The sequence below is a fragment of the Anomalospiza imberbis genome, chromosome 16, assembly GCF_031753505.1.
Source record: "Anomalospiza imberbis isolate Cuckoo-Finch-1a 21T00152 chromosome 16, ASM3175350v1, whole genome shotgun sequence".
NCBI classification, from domain to species: Eukaryota; Metazoa; Chordata; class Aves; order Passeriformes; family Viduidae; genus Anomalospiza; species Anomalospiza imberbis.
The window spans coordinates 4,616,077-4,644,075 of NC_089696.1; the positions used below are offsets into that span (position 1 = coordinate 4,616,077).

Here is a 27,999-nt window from a genome sequence, read left to right on the forward strand (position 1 = left end):
GTCATTGCCTTTATGAAGCTTACCACATAAATGAAACTCTTAAATGTACCTGGTTTAAGCAAAGTAAAGCGAAACAAACCAGCTTGCGTTTGATCGTTTGGCACAGTTTTGCAGGAATTGTTGTCATTTAACCCAGCTCATTCTGGCTTTCAAAACCGCCCCGTATCCAAATAGCTGAGCAGGGATGATCTGTCAGCTTTGCTGCTTAAGGCAGCTTATGGCATTGCATTCTCATTTCCCTCACTGGCTGACTGTGTTCCGTGTTTTATTTCAGGTGAGCCAAGTAATGATCTCCCATTTGTGGTACCGAGGCTCGGACCTGTATAACACACGATGCATGAACATGGCTGCTGTGGTGCTGCCGTAGGAAATGGTTCACTGTGAGGGATTATGAAGAGAAATGTGTCTCCTTTCATTTCTGAGGCTCCATCAGAGCTCAGCAGTGAAAGATTGTGCCCCCAGTTAAGAGAGGTCACTTAAAGTTTCCAGGTTAGAGAGATGACATTGGCTGTTCCAACTCCTCTGAGTGCTGCTGCCCTTAGGCTTGGGAGGTGGCTCTGCTCACTCTGGTGCAGCCACTTCACCCGTGCTTTTGTAAAGCACATAAAGGTCTGCAAAGGTCTCTAGTCCTGTGTTCTTGTTCTCTGTGTGCAATCCTTGTGGCATTCTTCACTCATCCTGCCCGGTATTTCGTTTACCTATCACCATCTGGTCACTAATTAGGTGGCGTGAAACTCTGATCCCATTTCTCTCTGGCACAAATGGCTCTCAAGAATGTTTTTTCAGCATGTGGGTGTAGGTTCACCATCTTCTGTGGCTGACAGCTTGGGTAAATACTTGGCTCTGTTCTATGGTGTGTCCATTGCAAAGCCAACTGAAACTCTGGATGAGGTGGCATTTCTAAATTGGGAATAACCTGGTGACAACTATTAATATCAATGAGATTCAGTTGCTCCATTTAGGACTTTTAAGAACCAGCTGCCTCCAGTCCCAAACTCCTGAAAAGTCAGGTTTTTGGAGTAAACTGCAATTGAGGTGTTGAATTCTACTTACAACAAATCTTGAATGCATAATTTTAGCTATATTATAAGAATGTACCAGATTTCTGGAAATGATCTGTTGAAAACTGATTACCTGCAACTGTTTTTGGATTTGAGTGTACTCAGTTTTCTCTCAGACTCGAAACCTTTGCCGAGTTCAATCCTTTACCAGTGAGGTGTCATTTAGAGAAGTTTTTTGACTTAAATTCTGGAAATACTTATGCCTGTTTGTGGGTTACAAGGCAGGATCTGCCTCAGTGGAATCCAGAAGAACTGGTTACAAAGCAGAATGCAAGGTTGTGTCTGCAATAGATACAGTCTTGCTGCATAAGCATGGTTTGTCACCTGGGTTAGTATGTCCCATATCTTCAGTGTTGCAGTAAAGAAAAAAAAAAAAAAATGTTTTTTTTTTTTAAATCACTTGATTAGAAAAAAAAGAAAATGGTCATAGTAGTTTTGTTATGATCCATCTTTAAAAGGTGGCAGTGGTTTTTGATAAATTAATCTTTTAAATAAATTTTATTTCAGAAGAAAAAATGCAGATAAAATTAGAAAACTTATATGGCTGTAGTTACTGTTTCAGAGGTCATGCAGAAGGTAGAGAAAACTACTCCTTTCTGTGGAGATGTAAGGCAGTGTTCCTCTGCATATGCTGAGAATGGTACTGTTTGGCAGAAAATGAAAACGTGTCATAGTTCACAGCATTAAATTAAATCACTTGTGAAACTTGTCTTGTCTTCACTATGAGAATTGCCACTTCCATACTGCTCTGGCTGTGGATTAAGCAAATGAAAACATATTTTTCTAAGGAAACATTGCAAATACATCTCAAAGAACTGAAACATTGTTTCTTGAGGACAGAAACAGGCTAGAAGTTGTAACTAGTCTCTTCCTTCTCAGTAAATCCTTCATGAAGAAAGTCATCAAATAGGATAAAAGTATAAAATCCATTTTGAAGCTTTTCTGCTACTGTTGAAACCAAATGGAATCACAGAATGATTCAGATTGAAAGGGAACTTCAGAAGCCATCTAATCCCAATATCCCTTTTAAATCAGGGGTAACTACACAGATTAGGTTGCTCAAGGGCTTTTAGAGCTCAGGTTTGAAAGTCTCCAGGATGTCATAACCTCTCTGAGCAGCATTTTCCTGTGTTTAACTTTCCTCATATTCATTATCTTATCCTTTGGAGCTAACCAGAATTTACCTTTCGGCAACTTTTAGCTGTTGCTCCTTGTTCTGTCACTTTGTACCTGTGGGTTCTGTCCCTGTAACCTTTGGTTAAGTGGAAGAAGATGCAATTAAGTTGTCTGAGCCCTCCCTTCTGCAGGCGATGCTGAACCAGCTGCCTCAGCCCCTGTCATGTGCTCCAGCCCTGCAGCTGCCCTGGCAACCCACCACTGAACTCCAAACTCATCTCCTGTCCTGAGGCACTCCAGACTGGCGTTCCAGATGCTCTCCCAAGTGCTGTGCAGGGAAGAATGATTCCTTTCCTCACCTCACTGACCGCCCTTTGCTAATTCAGCCTGCAGAGCAGTTCATGTTTGCTGCCTGGAAGGCAGAGCACTGCTTTGTACCCAGCTCTGCTCACCAGGACTTATCCTTTGCTGCACAGCTGCTCTCTGGCCAGGCAGTCAGCGCCTGGGCCAGTGAGAGGGATTATCCTGTCCCAAGAGCAAGACTTGGCCAGGTTCTTGTCAGCCCACTCCTGCAGCTTCTGCAGAGCCCCATAACTTCTCCCTGTTTGCTGTCCTGTGGGAATTTGCATTCTGACACTTCACATATGTCTTTTGTGAAGATCAGTTCAACAGTTTTGGACTTGGTCTTGATGCCTAAGGGCTGCAAATCATAGCTGAGTTAAATTTTTAAAGGTTGACTGCTGCCCCTTTTAAAATCCTGTATTCCAGATGGCTCTTCATGCACCTTTCATATTAACAGTCTAACCCTTTTTTTTGCCCTCTTTCCCTTCTATTTGGGTACAAGGATACTGCATCATCCTCAGTATGCACACAAATGAGGTGGAGTTTCATCTACTGACTTGTGGATAATGACAAGATCCTTTTATACTTTACACTTTTTTTAGGAAGTTGTAAGAATCGATTCTCATTGTAGATGTACCCAGTTTCTTCAGAGTGTCTTGCTGTATGTCTCTTAAGGCTGTTTTGGAGAGTTGTTTTCAAATGTGACATAAAAATTTTTCCAAGGGAAATATTGGTTGATGGAATCCAAGGTTGAGCTGCAGTTGGGAACACCTTAAGAGTCAGAGTTGGAGAAAGTGAGGGAGAGGCAGAAAACTTAAAAAGAAAGATTTAGGTGTTAATGTGGAAGCAAAACAAACCAGTGTGGCAGAGTCATATCCACTTGGGCCATTGGAAATAGCAGGTTAAAGATTTGTCATGTAGGATAAGGAGAGCTCTGGTAATAAATTACAGCATCGTAAAGGCAATCAAAAGTTCCAGCAGCTGGAAGGAGTGAAGGTGTTGGAGGGAAGGCTTTCTCCATGTGTAGTGGTGTGTGAATAGAATTATGTGCTCTTGAATTCAGGCTAAGTTTTGGCAAGTGGTTTACTGCTTTCAGTGAAACGTAAGTAAATGTCCTTTGCAGGCTGTCGGGAGGTTTCAGTTACTGATATTCTTTTCCACAGCTCAGGCACTCACACAGAGTGAACATGTCATTATCAAACACATATGCAGCAGTAGCAAGAGCACAGACTTTTATTGGAATACAGTATTTTATATGTAAAAAGACTAAAAGTAAATGTTCTTCTGCAATGGGAGAAATGAAATGGTACTTGCCTGCTAAGGTAGCAAAGAAATTCTCTTTTGCTTGCTTATTGTTATCTTTTCCCTCTATGCTCTCTGAAAAAAAGTTATTCTGCATTATCTTTCTTTTGAAAGCTGAATTTGGCTTTGCCCTGAACCTTCCAAAAAAGAGAGGTGGCTGGAACATTCATTTTCTGTGATTGCAGAAGCAAATGATGCGAGTCAAGTGGCCTGGTCAGATAATTAAGCTACAACAGAGAGAGCTCACCGAGTCAGTCAGTTGTGATTATCAGTTCGGTGTGGTTGGATGTCTGATTCCTTCTGAAAAATCGGAAGTGGCTGCTTTTATTATCATTAATTGGGGAGTGCCAGCAACAAACCTGGAAGAATTACATTGCCACTTTAAAGAATTCCAATATATTTCAGGTGGAATATAAGTTTAATGATGAATTGATGACTGTTTGTTGCTCTGCCCACCCCTTTGAATTGGAAGGTTTGTTAGAATAATTCCAGTGTAACGTGTCTGCCCTGCTTCTGAACCCTGATATCTGTAGGCAGTCTGCATCAGAGTGGCAATAAATGTGTATTCTTTGGGACTGAACCTTTTTTTTTTTTTAATTTTTCTTTTCTTTATTTCTTTAGCTAGAACTTCAATCATTTTGAAGCTATCTCTGGAGCTTTTAGGAAAGTTCCTTTAACAGTGAAACATTAGGTTGCTTAAAGTGTCTCACAGAACTAAAGCTTGGTAGCACTTCAGAAATATTTCCCCTGCTAAGCAAGAGGGATGTCATGAAATGAAACAAAGAAGGAAACAATATTTCATTTGAATGGAAGGATAAAATACATTTAATCTAAACCAGGCTAGCTCAGTATCGATGGTTTCCTTGTGGCATTCAGCAATGTTAAAATCAGAACCTTATTGGTAATAACTCTTCCACATGGAGGAGGAATTAATCCCATAGAAATGCACATGTGTACCTGGACATCATAGCTATCACAAAGCCAGAGCCCTGGAAGGTCACGGTGGTTTGGGTCTCTGCATACAGCCGTGTTAATTTTAAAACAAAAACCTTCAGCTTCCGGCAACTTCCACAGTAGCATTTCCAATGTTTTTTAAACAGCTATTAATGTAGTCAAGCTGTGTTTTTTCCTCCTTCTCTGTGCAATCATCTGCTCAGTGGTGCACTCCAAGAGCAGTAGCAGGAGCCAGAGGAGTGGCCTGCTGTGACTGATGGGGCGCGGCCCGGCGCCGCAGGAGCCCCATCTGGATCAGGTTTTGGGAGCCCTCAGATGTCGAGAGGGAGGTCAGCGAGCCCTGCATGGGCTCCCCCTCCCTCAGCACCCCGACCTCCTCACCCCTGCACACCCTGCACCGCTCACACGCCCCCAGCCAGCACTGATGCTCCTTTTGGGCAGATGCTGCATGGCCTGGGAGCAGAGCAGCTGCTAAGTTTCTGGAGAATAGAGGCAGCACGATGGTACAGCAGGTATTTTCACTTTTATTCTCACTTGAAACTCTTGATTTTTAGTCAAGCCAGGGCAATTCTTATAAGCAGCTGCACCACTGCATGCAAGGCTTCTAAGCCATGATTTGATGCTTAAATCTGAAGGAGGGCAAGCTATGGGGAATCATGTGTTTGATAGATGTGACTGAGCCCTTAGAACCAGCAGGTTTGCAGAGAAATGTTGCATTTTTCGTCTTTGTTTCTGTGCCCTAAGGATATGATGCAGTTTGGCTCATTTAACTACAGTACAGGAGGCTTTCTCTAAATGTGAAATATCTCTTGCCAAAGAAACAAAATGCACCAAACGAAAAATAGAGCAAAACAAACAATAAACTGTGAGTTCGACTTCAAAATGCAGACAAGCAGAAAGGTTTTCATTGAATACATTTTTATGCTGCAAATGTGTTTTTTAAAAAAGGAACACTGCATAAGAAATGTTTTCTGTGCTCTCTCCTTTGTGTACAAACATAACATGCTTGCCTTATTATGTTTTGACACTTTATACATTTCTTAATTATGAAATCTTTTCAGAGCAGGAGATGCTGAAAAGTCATCTGAGATAGTAGGAGCAGTTTGAATTCTAAGCTTTTCTTCAAATGGGGCAATATGGATCAAATAGGAGAACCTTCACTTACCTACATCATCGGAATCCTTTATTTTTTTGTTCTTTAGAGTTCAACATTTAACCAAAAAGCAATAAATTTGATTTTATACACTGCCACGTAAGGCATATTTTTCAGTTTAAATGTGGTTTTCATTAAGAGTCGGGCCAGGACATTTAGCAGAGCCTGACTGTCTGCCATCCTTTGTTCTCCTTGCTGTTGCCAACAACCACTTTTATAAAAAAAAAACATGCACAAAGTGAGCATGAAGGGGTCATTTAATCTTAAAGATACTTGGAACTGAGTCTGAAGGGACAAGTTCTGTTTAGCCTCTCCTGCCTGGGTGGTATTAAGCCATGCCTGCGTACTGTCATACACAGCTTTGAAATTACTCTAATACCTGAGTTCATAGGCTAATTTAGGATCAATATTTCCTCTTGCTTTTAGGGCCATTTCATATTTTCAACTTAATGCATTAAAATTCATTATTTCTTTTATTCATTTCAGTTCACTGTATTTTAAAGAGCACAATAAAGGAAAATTTTAGGTGATTCTATTTAAAGAATTTTTGATTCCTCAAAATCTATTCAAGTGTATCTCTTGTGTAGTCTGGGGTTTCCATCAACCACACGTAGACACAAATGTGTGATAGCTGACTTCATTGTTCTTGACAGAAATTAGTATTTTGAACCATTGGCTTTGGCTGTTATTAGCCAAGTAAACAGTATAGAACTTGTTTAAACATACATGTTTTTATATTACATTATAATACCTTGTCTGTTGAATTAATTATGAATAATAAATTCACACTGATTTTAAAGGTTAGGAAAGGCTTCAGTAGTCACTTATTTTAAGGGATCAACATCTCAGATTTCTTGTCGCTATCATTTTAAACTTAGGGCCTGCAGTAGCATGTGCAAGTTTAATTTCTTTAATGTCCCCTGTCTCCCAGCAATTAAATGAACCTGCAGAGCCTGCACTGATAATCTTGTCTGTCAGTTTTCTGCTGTAAGCATAGTGGGGCTGGTTTCTTCAATGGCAAGAGTGTAAATCTCTGAATATATACAAGTTAGTTAAAAAAAAAAAAAAGACAAATCACTGACCCTTTGTTGTTTACTTCTTAATGGGGTCTCAGTTATTAATAAGTGAGCCAGATCTCAGCTGAACAAGCCTAATGGAAGAGGTAGAAGAGTGTCAGCATTGTGGAGGTTCTGAAATTGCCAGCGCAATTTGCTATTTAGTGATAAATCTAAAAAGTTTGGAGTTGCTGGTAAAAATAATGGAAAAGTTCAACCTTCTTAATTAAATATGAGCTCTAATTAGCACTAGGTGTGGATGCTTTGAATATTAATTAGGGTCCTCATGGAACTGCTGTCAAGGTTAATGAGGAACAGTGGGGGTCTCAGCAGCATCTGGTTTAGGACTGGAGGTGGTACAAAACCCTTTGGATGAAATGCACCTGGACATCACCCCTTGGTCCCTCTGTTGCCATTGCTGCTCTTTTTTAACAGCTGCTGACTCTGGTGCCGTGTTTTGCATCTGACAGGAAGGAATAGCTTAAGGACCAGCACTAACCAGCTCCTGTGTTTGAAAACCAGCACAGTGAAAATGCTTGTAGAGGCATAATCTGGATTTGCTTTTGTTCCTTCTTACCCCTTGCTCAAGTCCCTCCTGAAACAGCTGATTAAAAAATTTAAGGTTGGCTGCCTCCCACACAAGTTTTAAAAGTACTTCTTTAACATTTAATGAATGTCTCTGGTGTAATACAGTCATTCCTGGGTTTTGCTTAATCTGGATTTTTAAACTTTTTTTAATAGTGAAAATATTAGGTAAAAGAAATAAGAAAGGGTCTTGACCATTTTAATATTAGAGGGTAAAAGTACACATTTTAAAGTTTTTAACCTCCACAGAAATTTATCAAGGCCAGTTTCAATGCAGCATTAACCTTGGTAATTGTAGCTATACAAACAAATCTTAGTGGCTTCACCCTGTGAAGTCAGTAAATGGCACTGGTTGCCTCCTAAAGATGATTGAATGAAGCAATGGAAACCCCTTGCTCAAGGCCAGGCCATACATTAAACCAGCAGCAAAGATGGGATTAAAATTAGGAAGGGTTTGATTGCTAATATAAAGTTATAACTTTTTCAGACACACTGAGTGCCTCTTACAAAGGAAAATTCAGTTTTCTCTTTTAAGCCTGTCAAGTACCAAGACTTAACTCCTGTGTGAATTCTTAAAAGCTCTTGAGTTTAGGATGAGTTCAGGTCAGAGAGCTGATGTCTGAATTAGTTGAAATTGGCTGGAAATGCCCTTAAGTACAAAGTGCAGAAGAATGTCTTTTATTCATCCACCCTCTTTTAAATTAGGAAATCAAGGACTGATGAATATGAATAAAATCCCTGCAATAGTCTTGGGCAGGTGCTTGTACATGTGTTGGTGGGAGAATGATGGAGTAGTCTGAAAGGTAATTAAATTTTAACTGTGCATTTTTACATTATTTGCTTATTAGTGGGATAATTTTATTTTGTAAATTGGTTTATCAGAGGTTGGGATAGTCCCTGCACTAATTGCCTCTAATTCTGTCACAGACAAAATCTCATTTTGGACATTTTTTATATAGGTTCAGAAAAATTGTAGTGTACATTTCCTCCTCTAGAATTATTGCTTTTTGGTGTGGGGAAAGCATTTAGTCAGAAGTTTTCTAATTGATAAATTAACAGGCTTGGCTATTCTTTATTATATCAAATGGAAATATGGATCTCTCTATAAAGACACGAGGCTAGTGTTATTAATGCTATAGGCTAATTGTGATATGGAAATGAAATACTATTGTCTTCAAATGTAAAACCTTTAAAGTTCTTAAATCTATTTCTCTTGACATAGAATTTGTATTGTATGTTATTTAAGGTTTTGAACCGATGCACTTGTAGATTCAAATACTTAATATTTTGACTAGATCTCATTACTATTTTGCATTTGTGGCATGCAGTTGCTCAATGCAGAGTACCTCAAAGTATTCTGCATATCTCAGGGCATTATTGCACATAGGTATTTTTAGTGTTTGTTAACAGTATGCACACAAATCCTGTGTTGCCTATACTGCGTTCTGTAAATGGTCAGTCAGAGTGATCACAGACTGTGGGCTGAGCTTACCCGAGCTCTGTGCTGGCAGTTGTGCTCAGGAACCTTTGGAATAAACTGTCCCTCTTCCTGGTCTGAGTTGAAGCATCATTAGTGCAGGCAGATTTCACTGACCTTTCCCGCCTAAAGACTAGTCTACAATTATCCAGTAGAGCAGTAGATTTGTTTGTCTAATTATAATAATACTTAATAGGGTTAGCAAAATGCATTTATTGCAGATAAGAAATATCCTCCTCAAGAAGCAGCCGCTGTGCCCTTTTCAGGCCAGGATGCTCTCATGGCTCTCTGCGTTTCGGGTGCAGGACCTTCGCTTATTTTATCTCGCGCCACGTTTCTTCCTTTTTTTATTATTATTTTTTTTTTCCCCTTTGATTTCCACAGGGTAATCAGGAAGCTACAGCACCTCCTGACACAATGGCACAGCCTTATGCCTCAGCCCAGTTCGCTCCACCTCAGAACGGTATCCCTGCAGAATACACAGCCCCACATCCGCATCCAGCTCCAGACTACACAGGCCAAAGCACTGTTCCAGAGCACACGTTAAACATGTACCCTCCTGCTCAGACACACTCCGAACAGAGTGCAGCTGACACAAATGCACAAACTGTCTCCGGCACAGCCACAGTAAGTCAAGGTTACTGCTCTTTCTAAAGCTCTGTGTTTTGTGTGTATTTATCAATAACACTTTTTCCTTGACACGCTTCATTTGTGTTAAGCTCAGGCACCGTGTTAAGGTTGAAAGTCTGTCAAAGTTTGCTGTTGAACCTGGAGAATGTTTTTTTTTTACTGGTTTTGGAGCTTCTTAGTAAGTGTTGGAGCTTTGTAGAACCGGGAGTTTAATTTTCAACAGTGTTAGATGAAATGATTAATAGCCAGCCCATGAATCACAGCATAAATTTTAATTAAGTCCAGTATGGAAAAACATTGCACATGAGTGTTTGCATGCATTCATTTGCTGGGCCAAAGAAAGCAAGAAAAATACCCTAACCAGACTCATTTGATTATTTTTATGACCTCTGTATTTTCAACACAAGTAGTTTTAATAAAAGTATTACTTGAATGATCCTGTACCAAATTTACTGTGTGAATTAGTATTGTGAAGAGCATGTCTGCAATATTGTATTTTCTAGAGAGCTTGTTTGTGCAGTCATTACCCAAGTTGTGTGTGGATCTGTGCTAAACAGAGCAGAAATGATAGACTTTCCATCTATTTGATTTATATGTGAAGTTCTGAAGTGCCATGAATTATGCAAGAGACTCCTTGGATGGCTCTACCTTGTAATTTAAGTCACAAATTTCACACACTGATAGTTTAGTGTTTCTGTCTTAATTCTAGAGTGGTACCCAATATATCCAGTGCCAAGAACTGGCAGGTTTCTGAGCCATCAACCAGCCCCCAGTGTGGCATGTGCAGGACGGAGCACAGAACAGGCAGCGCTTGAAACGTCTCTCCTGGCTGTCCTCATCCTTGCCTCAGCCATTCTCCATGCCTCAGCTTACCTCCCCTTCCTTCCTGGCTCATATCCAGCCTAAAAGGTTTCATGCATTAGGGCAAGAAGAAAACAAAGCACATTCTCTCAAACGAGCTCTGCAAATTTGTGTTTATTGCCATGCCACTGATTTCTTTATATGGGTTGTGCAAGAAAGGAAAGCAATAGCAAAGGCACCAAAGAATATTCCTTGCTATTATGACAGATAAATCCTTGTGAATTAATTACACTTTTTTGTGGTTTATGCAGTAAAATGTTTTGGTCTTTTTATTTTTAACTTGGTAACTTTTTATTGCCCTGAGTTTCTCTTTTCTCCAGTACTGGGAGAAAGTTTAAATTGAAGAGCATCCTATTTGCTGGTATCTCATAGTATTCTTTGCAGCTCTACTGTGTTTCCTCTTATCCATCTCTTTGCTAAGTTAAATTCCTGGTTCTTTCCAGCTTTTAAAACTTGCTTCCATAATCATTTTTGATTGTTGTCTAACTCTTGTCAAATACCACTGTCATTGGTTTAGAGCAGGAATCCTAAGCTGAATATATACTCCAGAAGAGATTGCATATTGACTAAAAAGATAGTATTTCCTACTGTACCTTTTTTGTTCTTTTATGTTCTCTGATTTTGCTTGGTTTTTGTGACCATTGCTGCAACTTGAACAATCCCCTGTGATGGCCAGCTCAGCCTTTTCATGTTTTGAAACTGTTTCTGTTCAATCCTGAAGCACAATACTGACAGAGCTCAAATCAATGGTAAAAGACCCATCGATGGGAGTGGGACAGGGGCTCATCCCTCATCATTTATTGCTTTCAATTGATTGTGTTTCCTCACCCCGTTTTGATTTTTCACTTTGAAGAAATGTCACTCACTTTATCAGAGAAGTCAGGGATGTGTTTTCCCAACATTTTCCATAGCAAAGGCTGGTGAAAAGACATAGTTTGGATTGTCTGCAATGCCCTTATCTTCTTCAAGTGCTCTATTCAATCCCAGCTCTAGCAAATCCAATGATTCTCTGCTTCTGATATGCAAATATACTTTATTGTTATTTGGTTTTGTGTCCTTTGCTATCTGCTCTTAGTTGCTTTTTGCCTTCCTAATATCCAACTTGTATTTTACCTGTCAGACACCTTTTCCCTTCTGTTTCCCCTTGGAGTGAATTTCCATTCTCTGCAGGATAACACTTCAATTCCACTAACCTGTTATATTCAGGGAATATGGTATAGTTATTTGCTCTTTTTATTGTGGATCCTTTCCTTGCATTCTGGTTTCCTTTCTTACAGAGGAATAGACAGAACATTTTGAAGTAGCTCTCATGCTGTTTATAAAGAATTAAATTTCCTTCCTTTTGACTTTAGGGTCTATTTGAGAAAGTTTTGGCATGGTTCAGTTTTTAACAAGATATTTTTTTTCTAAATTGCAATGATATATTGAAAGCTGTGGATGCTTTCCCTCAAGAGCAGTGCAATGAAAAGGCAGGTTTCCAAGAAGTGTGTTCATCTATGGATCTGCACTGGCATTTAACACATTGTTCACCAGCCAGGTTTACAAATGTACAGACAAATGTTGCTTGCACGATTTAATTACAGGTACATCGGTTTAAAATCTGCTATGCTGAGTGGCATTAGCCATTGCTCTTGGCAAACTGTGGAAATTTTATAAATAGATATATGCAGATGGATCCCAGGCAGATTAAACATGGGGTTTGTAACATTATGAGGGTCCAGCTGTGTACTTTGTAGGTTTAATAATATAAGTTTTTATTATGAAAGAGAACTTCAATAGCACTGTGTCAACATTGTACCTCCATGTGGTCTTTATGGCCAAAGGAGAAAAAAATATGTTTTTTTCTAATTCCTGCTAGCTTTGAGAATAGTGGATTTCCAGTTGAGGAGTTTTAAGTGGATTTGTTGTGGGGACACAGTGGCATTTGTTTGGTAGGTCCCAATGGTTTTATGAGTTTCCTTTCAATAAGCTGTTTATGACATGCATTTGAAAGAAGAATAATCAATTGGCCAATCATTTACAAAAGAATGCTGTTGTGATTAAGGACAAACTGCTGGAGGCAAGACCAGTTTTGGAATTTTCTTACAGATGATGTGTAAGAAAAGATGTGTACATGTGAAGGTGGATACACCATTAAAAATGGATCTTAAAATTTTGCAATGTGAACCAAAAAGCTGCAGGGCAATTGTCTAAACTGTAGAATTACTACCAGAAGTGACTTAATCTTCTCCATGAAGGACTGAATTCATGCTGAGGTAAGATACATCCCAGGCTTTCTCTGAGTGTCCCAGGTTCTTTCTTCCTGTCTGAAAGAATCATGCACTGAAGCTGGAGCTAACGTTGCCACCTAAACCCCAGCAAAGATAGAAATAATAAAAATAATTGTGTTCTGTGCAACTTCTCTTGAATCCTCAACTGCAGCCCAGGCTGTGATCCAGGCCCAGCTGGAACAACTCCCAGGATCCCCATTTGCCACAAACTGAACAAAATTCCAGTCATGGGTTTTATTACAGGCTTGCAGTTTTGTGCAGAGTGCTCTTGTAATTCATGTTCAAAAGTACTTCACATACTCTTGGACACGCTCTTGTACTTGTAGAAAGTGTCTTTCCCAGTGACCAGTTTTAATCTATTTAGATAAAATAATGTAACATGGTCTTCTGTCAGAGTAAGTGCTGGAACAAGAGGTGCTCAGATTGCATGTGCAGGGATTGCTAACTCTGATTGTGGGGCTAGGAAACAGGAGAAAAGGGACAGAATCAAAGGGTAGTAAATGATAAAAGACAGGGTGACTTAGCTGAAATAATATGAAATTATTGGTAGGTAATAAAAGACTGTCAAAAGTTACTTGGATCTTAGCCTCTCTGGTTTTCATCGTTTTGGATCCATATGTATGTTAACTTTAAATAAGGAGGAAATGCATTTGAGTATATGCAAATCAATAACCAACCAGCAGTGGGTTATTTAAGTGCTGGTAGACTTTTGGCGTTGCATAGCATCAAACATATCTTAAAGCATTAACAAAAATAGTAAATGGTTTCTTCCTAGAAGGTTGGATCTATGAAAAGTATGTCACAAAGTTATGCTAAAAGTGACATGTCTGATGATTTTGTAGAGTGGTTTGGAGTGCTACATTAAATGGTTATATGTATTAAAGTATTTTTAAGTAAGACATTTAATCATTTTATGAAATAAGCCTTTACCTGTGTACAAATACAGATGCAATTGTATTGTACATAAATAATTCTGAGAAAAACTTGTTCAGTTTTTGCCTGTGGATTTCCTGCACAACTTCTGTTGATGACAGCAGGAGATGTGTGTGTAAATAAAAAGGTCATTAGCTGGGCATGTGTAAGGGAGCAAGTAATAGTAAAGTAAATGTTTCTCTAGTGTTTCCTGCTCTAAGTGTATTATACTAATAATGAAAGTAACTATCATCGTGTGGTAAGAGCTGAAGTAATTCTCTGTAGTTTGTATGTGTAAGTAAAAAATGTGCTGCTTTAAACTTAATTCTACTTTTGCATAAAACCTGAGATCATTGTGCAGCCCTTATGTTTTGGACCAGGCTTCAGAAGCTGAAAAGTTGTGTGAGAAGCTGTGTGTTTGGATGGGAGATCTTGAGGGAAAAGGCAGTTTACTTGCAGGAGCGATCCATACATGTCTGAAGTGTTGAGCATCAGCAGCCAGCATGGCATTAGGGGATGCAGTGCTCTTCAAGCCCTGTAGAAGACGTGCAGTGCTGAGGGGTGGGTTGTCTCTGGCCTGGGAAGATGATGAGGAATTTTCCCGCTAGCTTCACTGTTAGACTAAAATTCAGCTTGGTTACTACCAGCACTCCTCTGGTGGCATCCACTGAACCTGGTATTTCTGTGTGAAAATAGCTGATGTATTAGGTCTGTTGTTCCATCTGCCCTGTTTACCTTGAGATGTTTTACATTCTTTGGGATGTAATGGCCTGTAAGTTGGATGTTTTCTTTTCTTGATGTTAATTTGTCCAGGTTTGTGCCTTTTTTAGTCATGTTCCAGAGGGCAGCCTGAGGATTTGTGAAGGCTTAGTGATGCTCTGGACTGCAAAATTATTTACCATGTTGAACTTTGTTGTTCTGAGGAAGTGAGATATGTACCACCTTTGCTGATATTTTGGGGGATTTAGTGTACCAATTACTGTGTTATGCTTATTAACTTGGGTAAGAAAGCTGGGAGTAGGAAGCATTTAAAGTACTTTAGTGTGTTGTCTAAGCCTGCAGGTGAGTAGATTATTACTACAGTTTTCTGCAGCATATTTCTGGTTTTTACTAGCTCTTTTTCCTGCTCTGTCCTTTATGTCAGTTATTAGTGTAAGTGGTTTTCTTCCCCCCTAGTTTCTTTCTTTTCTCCCTTGGTTCATCTCCTCTTTCTCTCCTACTACTCCATTCATGACCTCTCCATCTCCTGGGGGTGTGGGCTGCATTAGCTGCTTCATGCAGTTCTATTCCCCATTAAATAGTGTGCTGTATCCCCCTTGGTGTCCAGGTGTGCCTCAGCTGCTCTTGCAGCTGCGTGTCAAGGCAGAAATGTTCAAACATGAGGTCTCTGTGCTGTGCTGGTTCATGGGGGCCCTGAGCTGAGCTTGCCTGGAGTCCAACCTGCCAAGTGTCTGCAGAGTGGCTGGGACCTTCTCCGTGCTGCTGAGCTCAGCCCTGCCTCTGAATGTTCTGCTCTTGCCTGAGAGGTTTCCATAGGGTACCTGGGACAGTTTCCTGTGGCTTGGGAAGGAGTGGCTCATTTACTCTCTCTTAATTGTGGCTGGCAAGGAGCAGAAGAATTCCAGGGCAGAAAACCATGCCAATTAGTTCTCTAAAGGATGGCATTGTGCTCCCCCTGCAAAAGAATGGAATTTTCACCACAAAGGGGCTGTCTTGCAAGTCAGATTCCCCCATGGACACTTTTTATTGGCAACTGGTATCAATGACCCAATTTTTATTCTATTTCAATGCCATATTTTTGTCTCTAGATGTTTGCCACCAGTATGCTAGATAGCTGATAATGCTTTGACAACTCTTACAGCAGTGTTTATTCATCTAAATCATACCCTGCTGGTGCAGGCTATTCTATCAGCATGGTGTGCTATTTCATTTATACCACCTATTATATCTGGTCCCAACTGCTCCTTGAAGGAAATATTTCAAGGAGATTATTTTGAGACCCTGAGTGCTTCAGAGCTGCAGAAGCAAGGAACCCAGTCCAGCTCCTGCTCCATAGTGAGGAGATCAAAACTGACATCCCAAATAGATAACATAATGCTGTGCTGGGGCCGTGAGGCTCGGTAATGACTTGTGATCATAGGCATTATTGCTTCTAAGAGGCTTCCTTGCTGAGAGCCCTGCGTGCCAGCTTTGCAACTGTGCCCCACGTGTGCTCCTTTGCTTATGCTGAGGAGTAGCAGGAACACACTGCTCACTTCAGCCCCTCTGCCTGGCAGTGCCAGCTCTAAAATAGATTCTCCTCCAGGATACACAGAACCTGACACTGCTTCCTACGATGCTGTTTATGGAGTGCCTGTTTGTATTTCGTTGTTTTGGCTGGGAACAGGATAAATAACCACCCTCTTTTTTCTGTGTTGCTGAGTGAACTTGGGTTTTGTGATTCTGTGAGTGGGTATGTGGTGTGAGGACAGCAGCCTTACCCTGCCAGCTGAATGCTGAGATCTCTGTGCCTGATCTTTGTCATTCAGGTATCACCTCAGCTTCTTTTACCTTTTGATTCTCACAGCAAGAAAAGTTTGAAAACATGATGTTGAAATAGAAGACAGAAAAAATATGATTCTGCTTTTGTGGGGTTCTATAGATATTGCGATTTTTAACTTTCCTCATTTTTGCCTGCTTGAACTTGGTGAAATGTTAAAGCTGAAGCTTCTCCACAAAACCAAAAAAAACCAAAAAGTTTAAAGAGATCAATTATGCTCTGTCATCTTTAGTCATGTTTGCTCAAATAAACTAGCTGAATGTCATTGATTACCCTTCTGAATGTTCTTGATAGGCCACACTAACAGTTCTTAGATCACTTCAGCAGGTGATTCCAGCCAGCTCTAAGGCAGATTTGAAGCACAAAACATTGCAGAGGTCTTTCAAGCACATTGTCAACCAGTGATGGTCATAATACTGCAACTTGAAAAGTTTCTTCTAGAAAGCATTACCAATTAATTTCTAATCTGTCAAGTTTAATTGACCAATTAAGCAATTTAGGATTTTCTTCCTGCTTGTCCCTGAAAGAGCTGGGCTAATATTGGTTTTTTAAGTTTTCTTGTACTTTGTATTGTCTCTTGGGTTCTTTACTTCTCCATGCCAATTATTTTACGTGTTACATTATTGACTTTTTCTTCTCTCTGTGCAATCTAAGTAGCCATGGCATGCAAATGTTTTGGCTGTGCTTTGGGTTCATATTTATAGAGAAAAATCATTGTTGCACATTTTGCTGAATACAGTGAGCATAAATTTCAAAGAGCACCTTAGTGTAATGGAATAGCCAATTTCAACTTCTTTAATATTTGACCTTCTGCATCTTTGCTCCACATTACACCATGGTAATTAAAATTGATCCTTATAAGGGGATTTTTTTGGTGAAAATTAGCTCATTTTCACTACATGCATGAGTGGCTGTGTTAGGTTAGCTAAGACCAATGATGTTTTCCATTCCCTTGTAATTGACATAATTGATTGTTAATGGCTTGCAACTTTATCAGAAGTTGTTGATTCCTCCATTCACCAACTCTTTGTAATTGCAGTATAAACTTGTGTATTGCTTGGAATGAGAACACGTTTGCAGCTTGGTTACCCAGCAAACTCCTTAGCCTTGCTTACAGGAAGCTGCCTCTCCACTAGAGAGGTCAGAGTGGTCAGGTAGCGCAGGTAGCTGCAGGACTGACCAAGTTTGCAATTAAAAGCTGTGAAGATCATGCAGAGAGGCTTCCTCTCTTCTCCCTTAAATCCTGAGACTGAATTTCTATCCATGTGCCAGTCTGTGCCTAGAGCTAAACTTACTGTCCTGCATGACTACACGTGGGTCTCAGCTAAGGATGGCTTAGTTGGTTATTACCCCCAACTCTGAAAATACTTTTTTTTAATCCTGTTTATACTCTCAAGTTTCCATTCCTCTCCCACACATCTCTCTCTTCAGCTTTCCCACACACCCAGCCACCCACAGAATTACTTTAATTAAACGTTACTCATGTGTGGGCTTGCTTACCACTTCTCCCTGCTTAATTTGTTCCTTTCTAGGGTCAGTGTGAAAGAGTGGCTTGATTCAAGCATTTAACTTTGCTATCCATCAGTATGAGAAAGACAGTAACAAGGCATGTCCCTGTGTCTTGGCTTAACCCATGAGCAGGTGAATCCATCTGAGCTGCTTCATGCTCTACCGATGGCTTGACAGGCTGAGATAGACATTGCAGGCAGAAGCAGACAGAGGAAAATGTGGGTGTTTTTCACCAGATATGCATTTAGGGAAGGGTTAGAAGTTCTTCTTCTCAGACTTTGCTGGAAAAAGAGTTAGACTGAACTAATACTCTACCATGCACATCACGCCCTGTTTGGTTTTTCTGTCATATGCAGAAAGAATTGGTTGGTCATTTTAAATTGCACACATCTAGACATTAAATGACCAATAATTTATAAATTAATTGTAGAAATTCCAGAAGAAGGGGTAAGAGAGTAACCTGTTTTTTTTCTGTCTTCAATCCTACACGTGTATGGCAATTTCTTTATAAAAGTGTGACACAGTGTTGTGGGTTGAGCGTGACTGACCTCCCTAATATGTTGGGAGGTTTTTATACAGAAATATAAAATAATTGCTAATTAAAAAAAAAAATTACAAGAACTTTCTCTTCTTTTGCTTGCTTCTTGCCTGCTTTTAATATTTGTGTGCATTCTCATTCTTATCTTCCTTTTCATCTCTATACTATTCCTTTTTTATAGTGTTTTTTTTTGTTTTCCATTTATGTTGTTTTTCCATATGTATGCTTTGTCTCTATTTTCTGTCACTTTCCAGTTTTTGCTCATTCCAATATTATCTACTAGCTTGCTTTCATTTCCTCCTCCCCTATAGGAGGTACCACTGATTTTAATGTGGCATGGAGAGAATATCTGAATCTCTGAAGGAAATATATAGTGGATGTGAAAAACATACACGATTTCTCTGGTATTTTTGTATCTAAATTGCAGCAGCTTGCTGGTTCTAGATGCTTTTTCAGCTGATATCCCACACAGTTGTGTTGAAGCATCAGCATATTGTGCTGCCTTTTATGATTTAGAAAAACTTCTCAACAGCTTTTTAAGAGAGATCCCTTAGGTCTTCTGCTATTCTTGCTTAAAGGGACTTCTTGCATTTGCTGTTCCAGCAGAGACCTCTTTAAATCTCACCCACAGAAGCAGCTGCCACTGCCTCTGGTCTTTTCCCTACATGGGAAGTTGTCACTGCCTCTGAAATATAATGAGTTTACCCCAGAACACAAACTGAGCTGCCCATTTAGCACCCACCTGTGAACGGCAGCAGGCTGTGTCAGCGCTCCTGCCCTGCCCTAGCAACCAGCACTGCAGAAATGCCTGTGAAAGGAGGGGGTACAAAAGCACCTGACTGGCAGCTCCTCACCAGCTGCCCCCAGGGCTGAGAACACCCCCAGGTGGGGGAGATGAAACTCTCTCCGTGGAGCAGATTGTCTGCCGTTGAGGACAACTCAATCTTTATAAACTGGCTGGCTGCAGACTCTGGCATAACACTGGTACTGCCTCCCAGCTTCCTTATCCTTCCCAAGGAAGAATGGAGGGTTTCTCTTGCTGTGCTATTTTTGCTCTGGATTGTGATTCAAATACTTTTCCTTTATTTAAAAAAAAAAAAAACAAAAAAAAAAAAAACACCAGCAGATTGCCTTCTGATTCAATCAGAAGAGGAGAGCGTGCTTACAATCAAGTCTTTTCTGTGTCTGTGGGTTTTTTTGTTGCTGTTATAAAATGTGCGTCAAAAGATGTCAACTATTTCATTTCATAAGTATTCACATAAGTTCCAGCTGTTCCAGAGTAGTATCTAAATATTTGATTTGAAAACAAGATGTGTACCAAGGCTGCAACATATTGCAGGCATGATCACCCAGCTAGCCAGGAAGATCTGAGCCTGCCTGTGCTAATTAGTGTTTGCAGATGAAGCTCCTCCAGTGGAAGCTGAAGTTAAAAAAATGGGTTATAACAACATAATGTGTGAGAAAAGAGAGATCTAAAAAACCTCAAAGTATGTAAGTTCATTATTTTTCATGTTATAACAATGCTGGGACACCTGATTTTGCTTTTCATGAGGATGTGTTTTTTTTTTTTTTTTTAATATGTTCATGTTACAAAAGATATTATTGCTGCTATTGTTGAAAGAGATTTATTGCCAAAAATGTGGTTATAAAATTTCAGTATGTTTAAAATATTTGCAAGAATTCATCTTAAAGCTAGAAGATACTCAAAAAGAAATCTTGTGGATTTTTACTTAGAGTAAAAATTTTTACTTAGAGTATTTTTACTAAGAGTAAAAATTCATCATTTTGGCTGGAGAAATTTGCTTTAAACTTATGCATTTACTTGAAAATGTAGCAGCTGTGTTGCCTATTTACTTAGAGTCCTTATTCTTTTGATTTTAGGGGTATAGAAATATTGATTGTGCTCAGAAATACAGTTTCTTGTGGACATATTCCACCCCATTTCCTTTCCTACATAGTTTACTATTACAGGGTTGCCAAATTTAGTGAAGCAGATGCCAAGGTTCACCTCTGAATATTTGTATTTCCTTGTTTTCATACATAAACTTCCTTTTTTTCTTTAAAGAAAATCTGACAGGGATAGGTGACAAAACTATCCCAAGCTGGAGCAGCAGAAATAATGGAGCTTGGTTGTTTATACATGAATGTCACTTTTGACCTCCTTTTAAATACAGAGTGTATTCTAGTTTTGACAGAAAAAAATATTAGATTGCATTGAAAAGTAAAAGATGTAAAAGACAAATTAAAATGAGATTTGGTGCAAATTGAAAAACTTGCATTTTATAGTAGTGCCTTCAAGTGTTGATCTTAAAATGCATTGCAGTTAGTGTAATTGGAGGAGCTGACATATTTGCAGTGTAGACATTGAATCATTTTTAATATATTTGACCACTGTTTGATCCTCCTGAGTGGGTGATATTATATCCCAGTAAATCTGTACCGTGGTACACAGGAATTTAGCTACAAAATCCCATTTTAGACTGAAGGGATAAGCCTGTGTGCTGGTGTGCACAGGAATTGGCCAGAGCTGCTTCTGAAGGGATTGGCTTTGGGAACAGATTTTGGGATGGGCTTTAGGAACAGGTCTGGGATTGGCTTCAGGAACAGATCTCAAATTGGCTTTAGGAACAGGTCTGGGATTGGCTTCAGGAACAGATCTCAAATTGGCTTTAGGAGCAGGGCTGGGATTGGCTTTAGGAGCAGGGCTGGGATTGGCTTCAGGAACAGGTCTGGGATTGGTTTTAGGAACAGGTCTGGGATTGGTTTTAGGAACAGGGCTGGGATTGGCTTTAGGAACAGATCTGAGATTAGTTTTAGGAACAGATCTGAGATTAGTTTTAGGAGAAGATCTGGGATGGGTTTTAGGAGCAGGTCTGGGATTAGCTTTAGGAACAAATCTGGGATTGGCTTTAGAAGCAGCGCTGGGATTGGCCTCAGGAACAGATCTGAGATTAGTTTTAGTAGCAGGACAGGGATTGGCTTTAGGGGCAGGACAGGGATTGGCTTTAGGGGCAGGGCAGGGATTGGTTTTAGGAACAGATCTGGGATTGGCTTCAGGAACAGGGCTGGGATTGGCTCCAGGAACAGGTCTGATATTAGGTTTAGGAGCAGGTCTGGGATGGGCTTTAGGAGCAGGGCTAGGATTGTCTTGAGGAACAGGTCTGGGATTGGTTTTAGGAACAGATCTGGGATTGGCTTTAGGAGCAGGTCCTGCCCCATGGCTGCAGAGCTCCTGGGAGCTGCTGGCTGGGTGTGTTTGAGTGCAGGTGCTGGGCAGCTCTGGAGCCCTGCAGTCTCCTGCAGTTGCTGGAGTTCACATCCAGCCTGGCAGGAGCTGTACTTGTGAAACGGCTCACACATGCAGTAAAAGTACGTTCACACCAGCCTAAAATGCTGCTATTGGCTTCTTCCTGTCTCCAGCAAGCGTTTCCAATTTTAGAACTTGCTCTCATTTCTGAGCTGGGCTCCCTCTTCTCTTTTTTTCCCCACTGAGTTGAAAGCATTGCACATCCATCCCTTTTATCTCTCTGTTCTCTCTTGAAAGGAACTTGCAGCCATTTCTCGTGTTACTTTTCTTTTTGCATGTACAGCAAAGTCAACTTCCCAAAGATTTTAATGCATTTTAGAGACAAAACATGCTCAATCAAAAGCACCAGCATCTGAATCACTGATTCTGTTCAGTGCTTTCTAATGGAGAGAGCCCATTTTTTTTCATTTTACTATTATTGTGCATTAAGAGATGCTTCCATTTTCAATACAGCTGTAGGTTTTTATTAATTTCTGTTTTTTTTTTTTTTTTTTTAAATCTTGGGGGTTTTTAAGATTTACAAATTTTTTCCAATACATACTTTCAGGACAACAAATTTGCTATGTCCCAGTCTGCCACGTGTCCCCCTTAGCCCAATGAGTGTAATTTTTCTGCCTGGAAATTTCCCCCAGTTGTAATTGGAGGATATGGGATATTTGTCTGGGGTTATTCAAAGTTTCCTAAACAGACTATTGCATTCCTAGAAATGTTACATCTACTCACTCTGTGCCAGATGATCCAGGTGATGTTAATCCTAACTAGACAAGTGTAGCAAGTCTTACTGTAGCAAAAATCAGTCATTTTGTGTGTCATGTTTCTGATTGAGAAATGTGTCACCCCTCCTAGCCATGTGTGCCCTGGCCACCCACTATAAAAAATTGCTTTCCACTATCATCAGCTGTTTAATATCTTTACAGACAATCTATTCAGGTAGCAAGCTGAAGCTCCTCTCAGTATCTCCAGTTTCCTTAACTTAAACATAATGTATTGCCCCACATTTGAGTAGCTTTCTAATTAATTGAATTATTGATTTGACATATTTCAGACACTGATCATTTAGAGCTACTAAGTTTAGAACCAGCTAGCTAATAGCTATAATTTAGGAACCTGATACTTTTTATTTTGATTGAACTTGCTGTGCCCTGTGTTTTAAAGCTTTTTTTCTTCAGTGGGAAGAAGAGAGGGCTTTTATTGCTGAATATTCAAGTTTTGGGCCATCTGTCTGTCTGTTTATCTATCATCTATCCACTTTCTTCCATGAAGAATGCCGCTTTGCCTTTACTGTAAGAAAAAGGAGATTTTTTTGATTCATCATAGGGTTATTTAAGACAGTTACAGGAAGGTCCCTTGTGTCACACACAGGTGTCAGACCAATGACTCCATTCTCTTCTGGAAAGCTTTGTCCCCTCGTGTGTGTGTTGCTGCTGGGACTAAAAAGCAGGGGGAAAAGCTGGTTGGTGATAAGTTTGTTGCCCCTCTAACAAACTGTGCATTCATTACAAGGGATTTTTCTTGAGCATACTTTTTGGGTGAAGAAATGGGATTTAACCAGCAAATCTGTAAGATGCAATTGAAAGAAGTAATAATTTGGGGATGCTGAGTGACATCTTGCCCTATTGATGAAATGGAGAAGCAGGTGTGGCACTTGCTCAGCAGTTTTTAACAAGAGCAGAAATTTCCTGCCAAAAGCTATTCACATTTTTTGCAGCTGGGCTCTTTGGTAATTTGAATAGTGCCCAGGTGATGATAAATTTGTTCCTCTCACTTTGATAAAATACATCTGCACCATGCCCTTCCTTTGGTGAAAACAATATGCTAGTGCACGTCGAGGCCAATTTTGTCACTGAGAAAAAGAGCTTTGAGTGCTGTGAGGGCTTGAAGTGTTTTTGAAGTTTGCTTTGGTGTTTTGCCTGTGGTCACTGCACAAGTGGCCTGTCCATTGTCTGGGGTACTGAAGGTGGGAAATACACAAAATCCCCAAGGCTGAGGTTGATGCTGCAGGAACAGAGCCCAGGGGCTCGGAGCTGCCCTGCACGGGCTCCTGGGGCTGATGAATTGCCTTGTCACAGAGAAGGGACTGATGTGGGGAATTCTTGCAGTGGTTTTGCCCTCCCAGATGTCCCAGGGGCTGCAGGAGGATATGTGAGAGGCTGTGGTGCAGCTTGAGGGGTTTTTATTACCAGCAGCTTGTCAGAGCTCAGGGGGATTTCTGGGTGTGAATGCAAGGAAACCCTTCTGTGTTTTCTCCAAAATTTCTGATATGTTTTCACTTGATCATTCCTTCTCTGAGGGAGTTGAATTCTATTTCCTACCACTCTCATGGGGTAGCAGAAAACAATTTGAGATAGAGACCTTAAAAGTCTGTGACCCCAAATGATGAAGGTATTTCTTTATATTCAGCAGCTCTTTAGGTTTGGGAGTTGGCTGTAAGACAGATATTTCTGAATGTGCTGCTGCTGATCTAATCTAGTGTGATTCTTTCTTGGTGAGTTTAGAGGATGATCCTCTCCAAGCATCTCATGAAAGGTTTCATTTAATGCTTATGTCCATTTTGTGTGATTTTGCTTAATTATAATTATTGTTTTTTCTGCTTTTGTTGAGAAGGAACTAAGGTACAAGTAGTTTAAATAACCTGCCAGAGGCAAATCTGTGACAAAATTGATTGCAGAAGCTGGCTGTCCTGAGCCGAAGTGTCTAGACTGAGAAATAGTCTTTTTTCTCTATAACACCAGAATGCAATTGCTGAATTTCATTTTGAACTGATGCTTTTGGAGCATTGAGATTTGAATAGATCACAGTCTCAGCTTGATCTGTGTGACTGCTATGTTTCAGGTGTATGAATAAAAAAGAATGTTGGTGAGATACTCTGTTACTTAGGAAATTTATATATATATTTTTTTTTTTTTCTTTTTTTAAAGGCAAAACTGTGCAGCTTAGTTTAGCTTTCAGACATACCATGCAGACAGGGTGAAGTTACCAACTCTTCGTTCACCCCCCACCCTGGGGTATGTGGTGAGCTGACACCACACACGAGGACAAGATGCATCTGCTCTGTTGCTTTGGCACAGTTTTCATGTCTCTTCCACTGAGGAATGGGATTGAGGAGTCAGAGATGGGGCATGAAATGATGCGAGGAACATGACTGCTGCCAGGACCATGGCAAGGGTCTGGAACTCCCTGTGTTATATATGTAGCAGGCATGAAAGTGTTCAGTTGTGGTGTGTAGCCCTACAAATCCAGGGACAGGGACTGTTGGGACAGAGGGGCCCTGGAAGCTGGCCCTGGGCTTAGAGGGGTGCTGAGTTCAGAGCCTGCACTGCACAGCCTGAGAAAGCTGCAGGAAGGGTGGCAGGAGATGCCACTAGGGACAAGGGGCATGACTGGGAGGGTGGCTGGCAGCTTCTGGTTGCATTTCAGCACCTCCTTAATTTGTTCCATCTGTAGCAAAGTTGTTTAGATTGTTTTTTTTTTTTCTTTTTCCCCCCACAATAACTGCAGCAGGCAGGGTCAATAGTGATCTGTGTCTAGTACAATTACCAGCAGGCAGAAACCCCTCAGAGGCTGAGACTGACTTCTTGTTCTTTCAACCATCCCTGCATAAGTGTGCAGAAGATTGTAACTGAGCAGCTGAGACCCTTCTTCCCTTTCCATGGCATTTTTCCTTATGATTTTCCTTTGATGTCTTTTTCCTTTTTCCTTTTTTTTCTTTTGTTGCCTTTATTCAGGTGCCTGTGGGTAGGAGGGTACTGCCTTACCTTGTCACACACACCTGAGAGGGAACAGAGACAAGACAGGTTTGGACAGGCCTTGTTTCTCTCAGGGATATAAAAATCCGGTGTTTGTTAGTCCAAATTTTATAGGAATATATGTGTGTGAAGTTATAATTTGGCCTTGCTCACAGTAGGTTTCAATACCTCAGATTATATAGTTAATTGCTGGGAAGAATATTTGCAACCAATTCTGTATTTATGCAATATTTGTTCAATACATTAGTCAGCTATGGGTTTTTTTTCTCAAATGGAGCTGTGTATATGCATGAATTGCTAGATTTTGTGGGGATTATTTTTTTTTTTTTTGGTTAAATACACAGCTTATGTAGGTGAGGCACCTATTCCTTAAGTACTTGTGACAATTCTTGTACCAAGAGTACTTCTGGTTGTTTGGCTTTGATATTCTGTCGAGTATTGCGGAAGCAAAAGAGCTGTATTTGCTTTTTCTACCAATTTATTATTTTGTTTTAGAATGAAATATGCAAGAGAAGTAGTTTTGTTTTGGTTTTATTTTGGTTTTTTTTTTTTTTTTTTTACATTGGCATGAGACTGTACTCAAGGCATTTTGTAGTTTTGTATTATTTCCATGGATAGTGGGAAGAAACCAGTTTTACTTTGCATTAATATCTTTGCTGAAAACACGGATTGTAAACCAAAGTGATTCTAAATGCAAACAAAGAGAAATTATAAATGTTCCTAAAAACTGAGAGCTAAAATACAGTGCTGTATATGAGCTTTCAGTTTGATAAATACTTACTTATGAGGTCATAAATACTTGAGGTACAAAAGGTTAATGTAGTGTGAAAGGCTGTAAAACACAGTGAGCAACCTGCTAGATCATAATGATGCATTAGCACCTTTCAGTATGAGTGCTGGTGGTTATAAAATCTTCAGCTTGGATTTATTCTGTAATACAGGAATGTAAAGCCAAAGTATCTTCCCTGTGTACTTTTACTTATCCTCTCATATTTATTTCTCTTTGTAAAAAAAAAAAAAAAGAGGCTCTCATCTGTTCATAAACGCTCACTGACTGAAACTGATAAAAACCCATTTTTGACTAATATAATTTCTCAAAAGCATGTCAGGTGTTGTCTGGGTGCTCAAAGAAAGTAATAAAATAAAGTAACTCTTAGTGATTTTTTTTTGTCTTCTCTGTATTAATAAGTTTCCATGAGATAAAGTAAGCAATATAATGCATAAAGGAAACAAAAGTGATATAAATTTTGGAAAGCAGTTACCTTTGAGAGGAAAGAAATTCAGTACTAAAATCACAAACTGTGCATTTACTGAGTGGTAAAATTGACTTTATCATAGTAAATATAGTATTTCTGAGTCTCAGAAATCCTCTGCAGTTTATAATTGTCTGCAATGTGCTGATGCAGCTAATATTTCTCATTTAATATCTACCTCTGTGGAGTGTTAATTTTCATGCTTTGGTGCTCATTGCTTTTTACTAAAGCAAATTACTTCCTCTTACTGGTATATCAGAGCTTATGACAGATTAGGATAATTTTACTCTCATTAATCTTTGGAGTCCATTCCACTCTTTTCAATGAAGTGCCATGTTTTGGCCAGGCTAAATTGAAACACTTAATAAAATCTGGAATCAAATATAAAAAAAAATTGCAGGCTGTTTATAGCTGTTTTCATCCTTCTCTACTCTCTGGTTACAAGAGAAGTATTTTATTTTTCAGTTTTTTCTCTTCAAAAAGTACATCTGCATTTGGGAGATATTCAATAGTTTTGGGGGACTAGACAAGAAAAATGTTGAAGTGAAAATATTTGATTTAGACACATCCATCTTTTTTTATTTTGAGGTGTTGAAAATCTACACATTCTTTTCTTATAAAGATATATTTTAAATTGATAGTGTTTGAATTGTGCAAATATATTTTCAGGAATCTCTGTAGATGATTATTTTTAGATTATTTTTAGTTGAAGACCTTATTTGAATTTGCAAGGAACAGTGCAAGTCAACACTTGCTGTGCTGACAGAAATGGCACAAAAACCCTGTGAGATACCAGACAGTGAAGCATCTCGTAAAAACCCTCATAATTTCTCTGAATAGAATATATTTCCTCACAAATACTGAGATGGCTTGCTTTATTTTGGAGCAATTGGTCAAGCTAGAAATCCAAACCACACAGCCCTGGTGGGCCAGTACAGCACATACATGACTTGCCTTGTCAAATGCTGCTTTGAAGTACAAAATACAGGATTTTGATGATAGCAGAAAAAAAAATTGTATATTACCAATTTGTAGTTGCATATTAGGCTGTGAGCCTTTCTGTGTCATACTTTTGGACAGAAACTTTGTTTGTTTATTATATTTGTTAGTATTTTTTTTGCTGTAGCAGCCTCAGAGCCTGCAGTGCCTGAAAGCAGCCCCACAGCTCAGTCATTCTGATGGACCAGGGCCTCTTCCCCCTTTCTTTCTTCCTTTTTTGAATTGTCCTCCTCATGCTACAGTAATCATGGATATTGTTAATAGAATTGCGTGGTAGAACTTAATTAACCTTTTCTTCTTGCTTTTTATTTAAAGGAAATTTCAGAGAGCTCAATGGCGTGGTTCCTAATTTAATGCATCCCCCCAGTGTCTATTAGAGGCTCTTCACTT

The 27,999-nt window shown here is 39.7% G+C and overlaps 1 protein-coding gene across 50 annotated transcripts in view; it reads left to right on the plus strand.

Moving 5' to 3' along the window:
• Positions 1-27,999, plus strand: part of RBFOX1 (RNA binding fox-1 homolog 1) — a 1,156,138-nt gene that overhangs the window by 1,021,768 nt on the left and 106,371 nt on the right. For 45 of the 50 annotated variants that reach the window (XM_068206663.1, XM_068206660.1, XM_068206659.1 and 42 more), the window contains one exon: positions 9,430-9,672. The exons of 1 other annotated variant lie outside the window; for it this stretch is intronic. In XM_068206663.1, the coding sequence (XP_068062764.1) occupies positions 9,430-9,672 (243 nt within the window). Of the gene's footprint in view, positions 1-5,102; positions 5,288-9,429; positions 9,673-27,999 lie in introns of those variants that run through there. 4 more of the 50 variants (XM_068206707.1, XM_068206709.1, XM_068206708.1 and 1 more) reach the window with 2 other exon arrangements.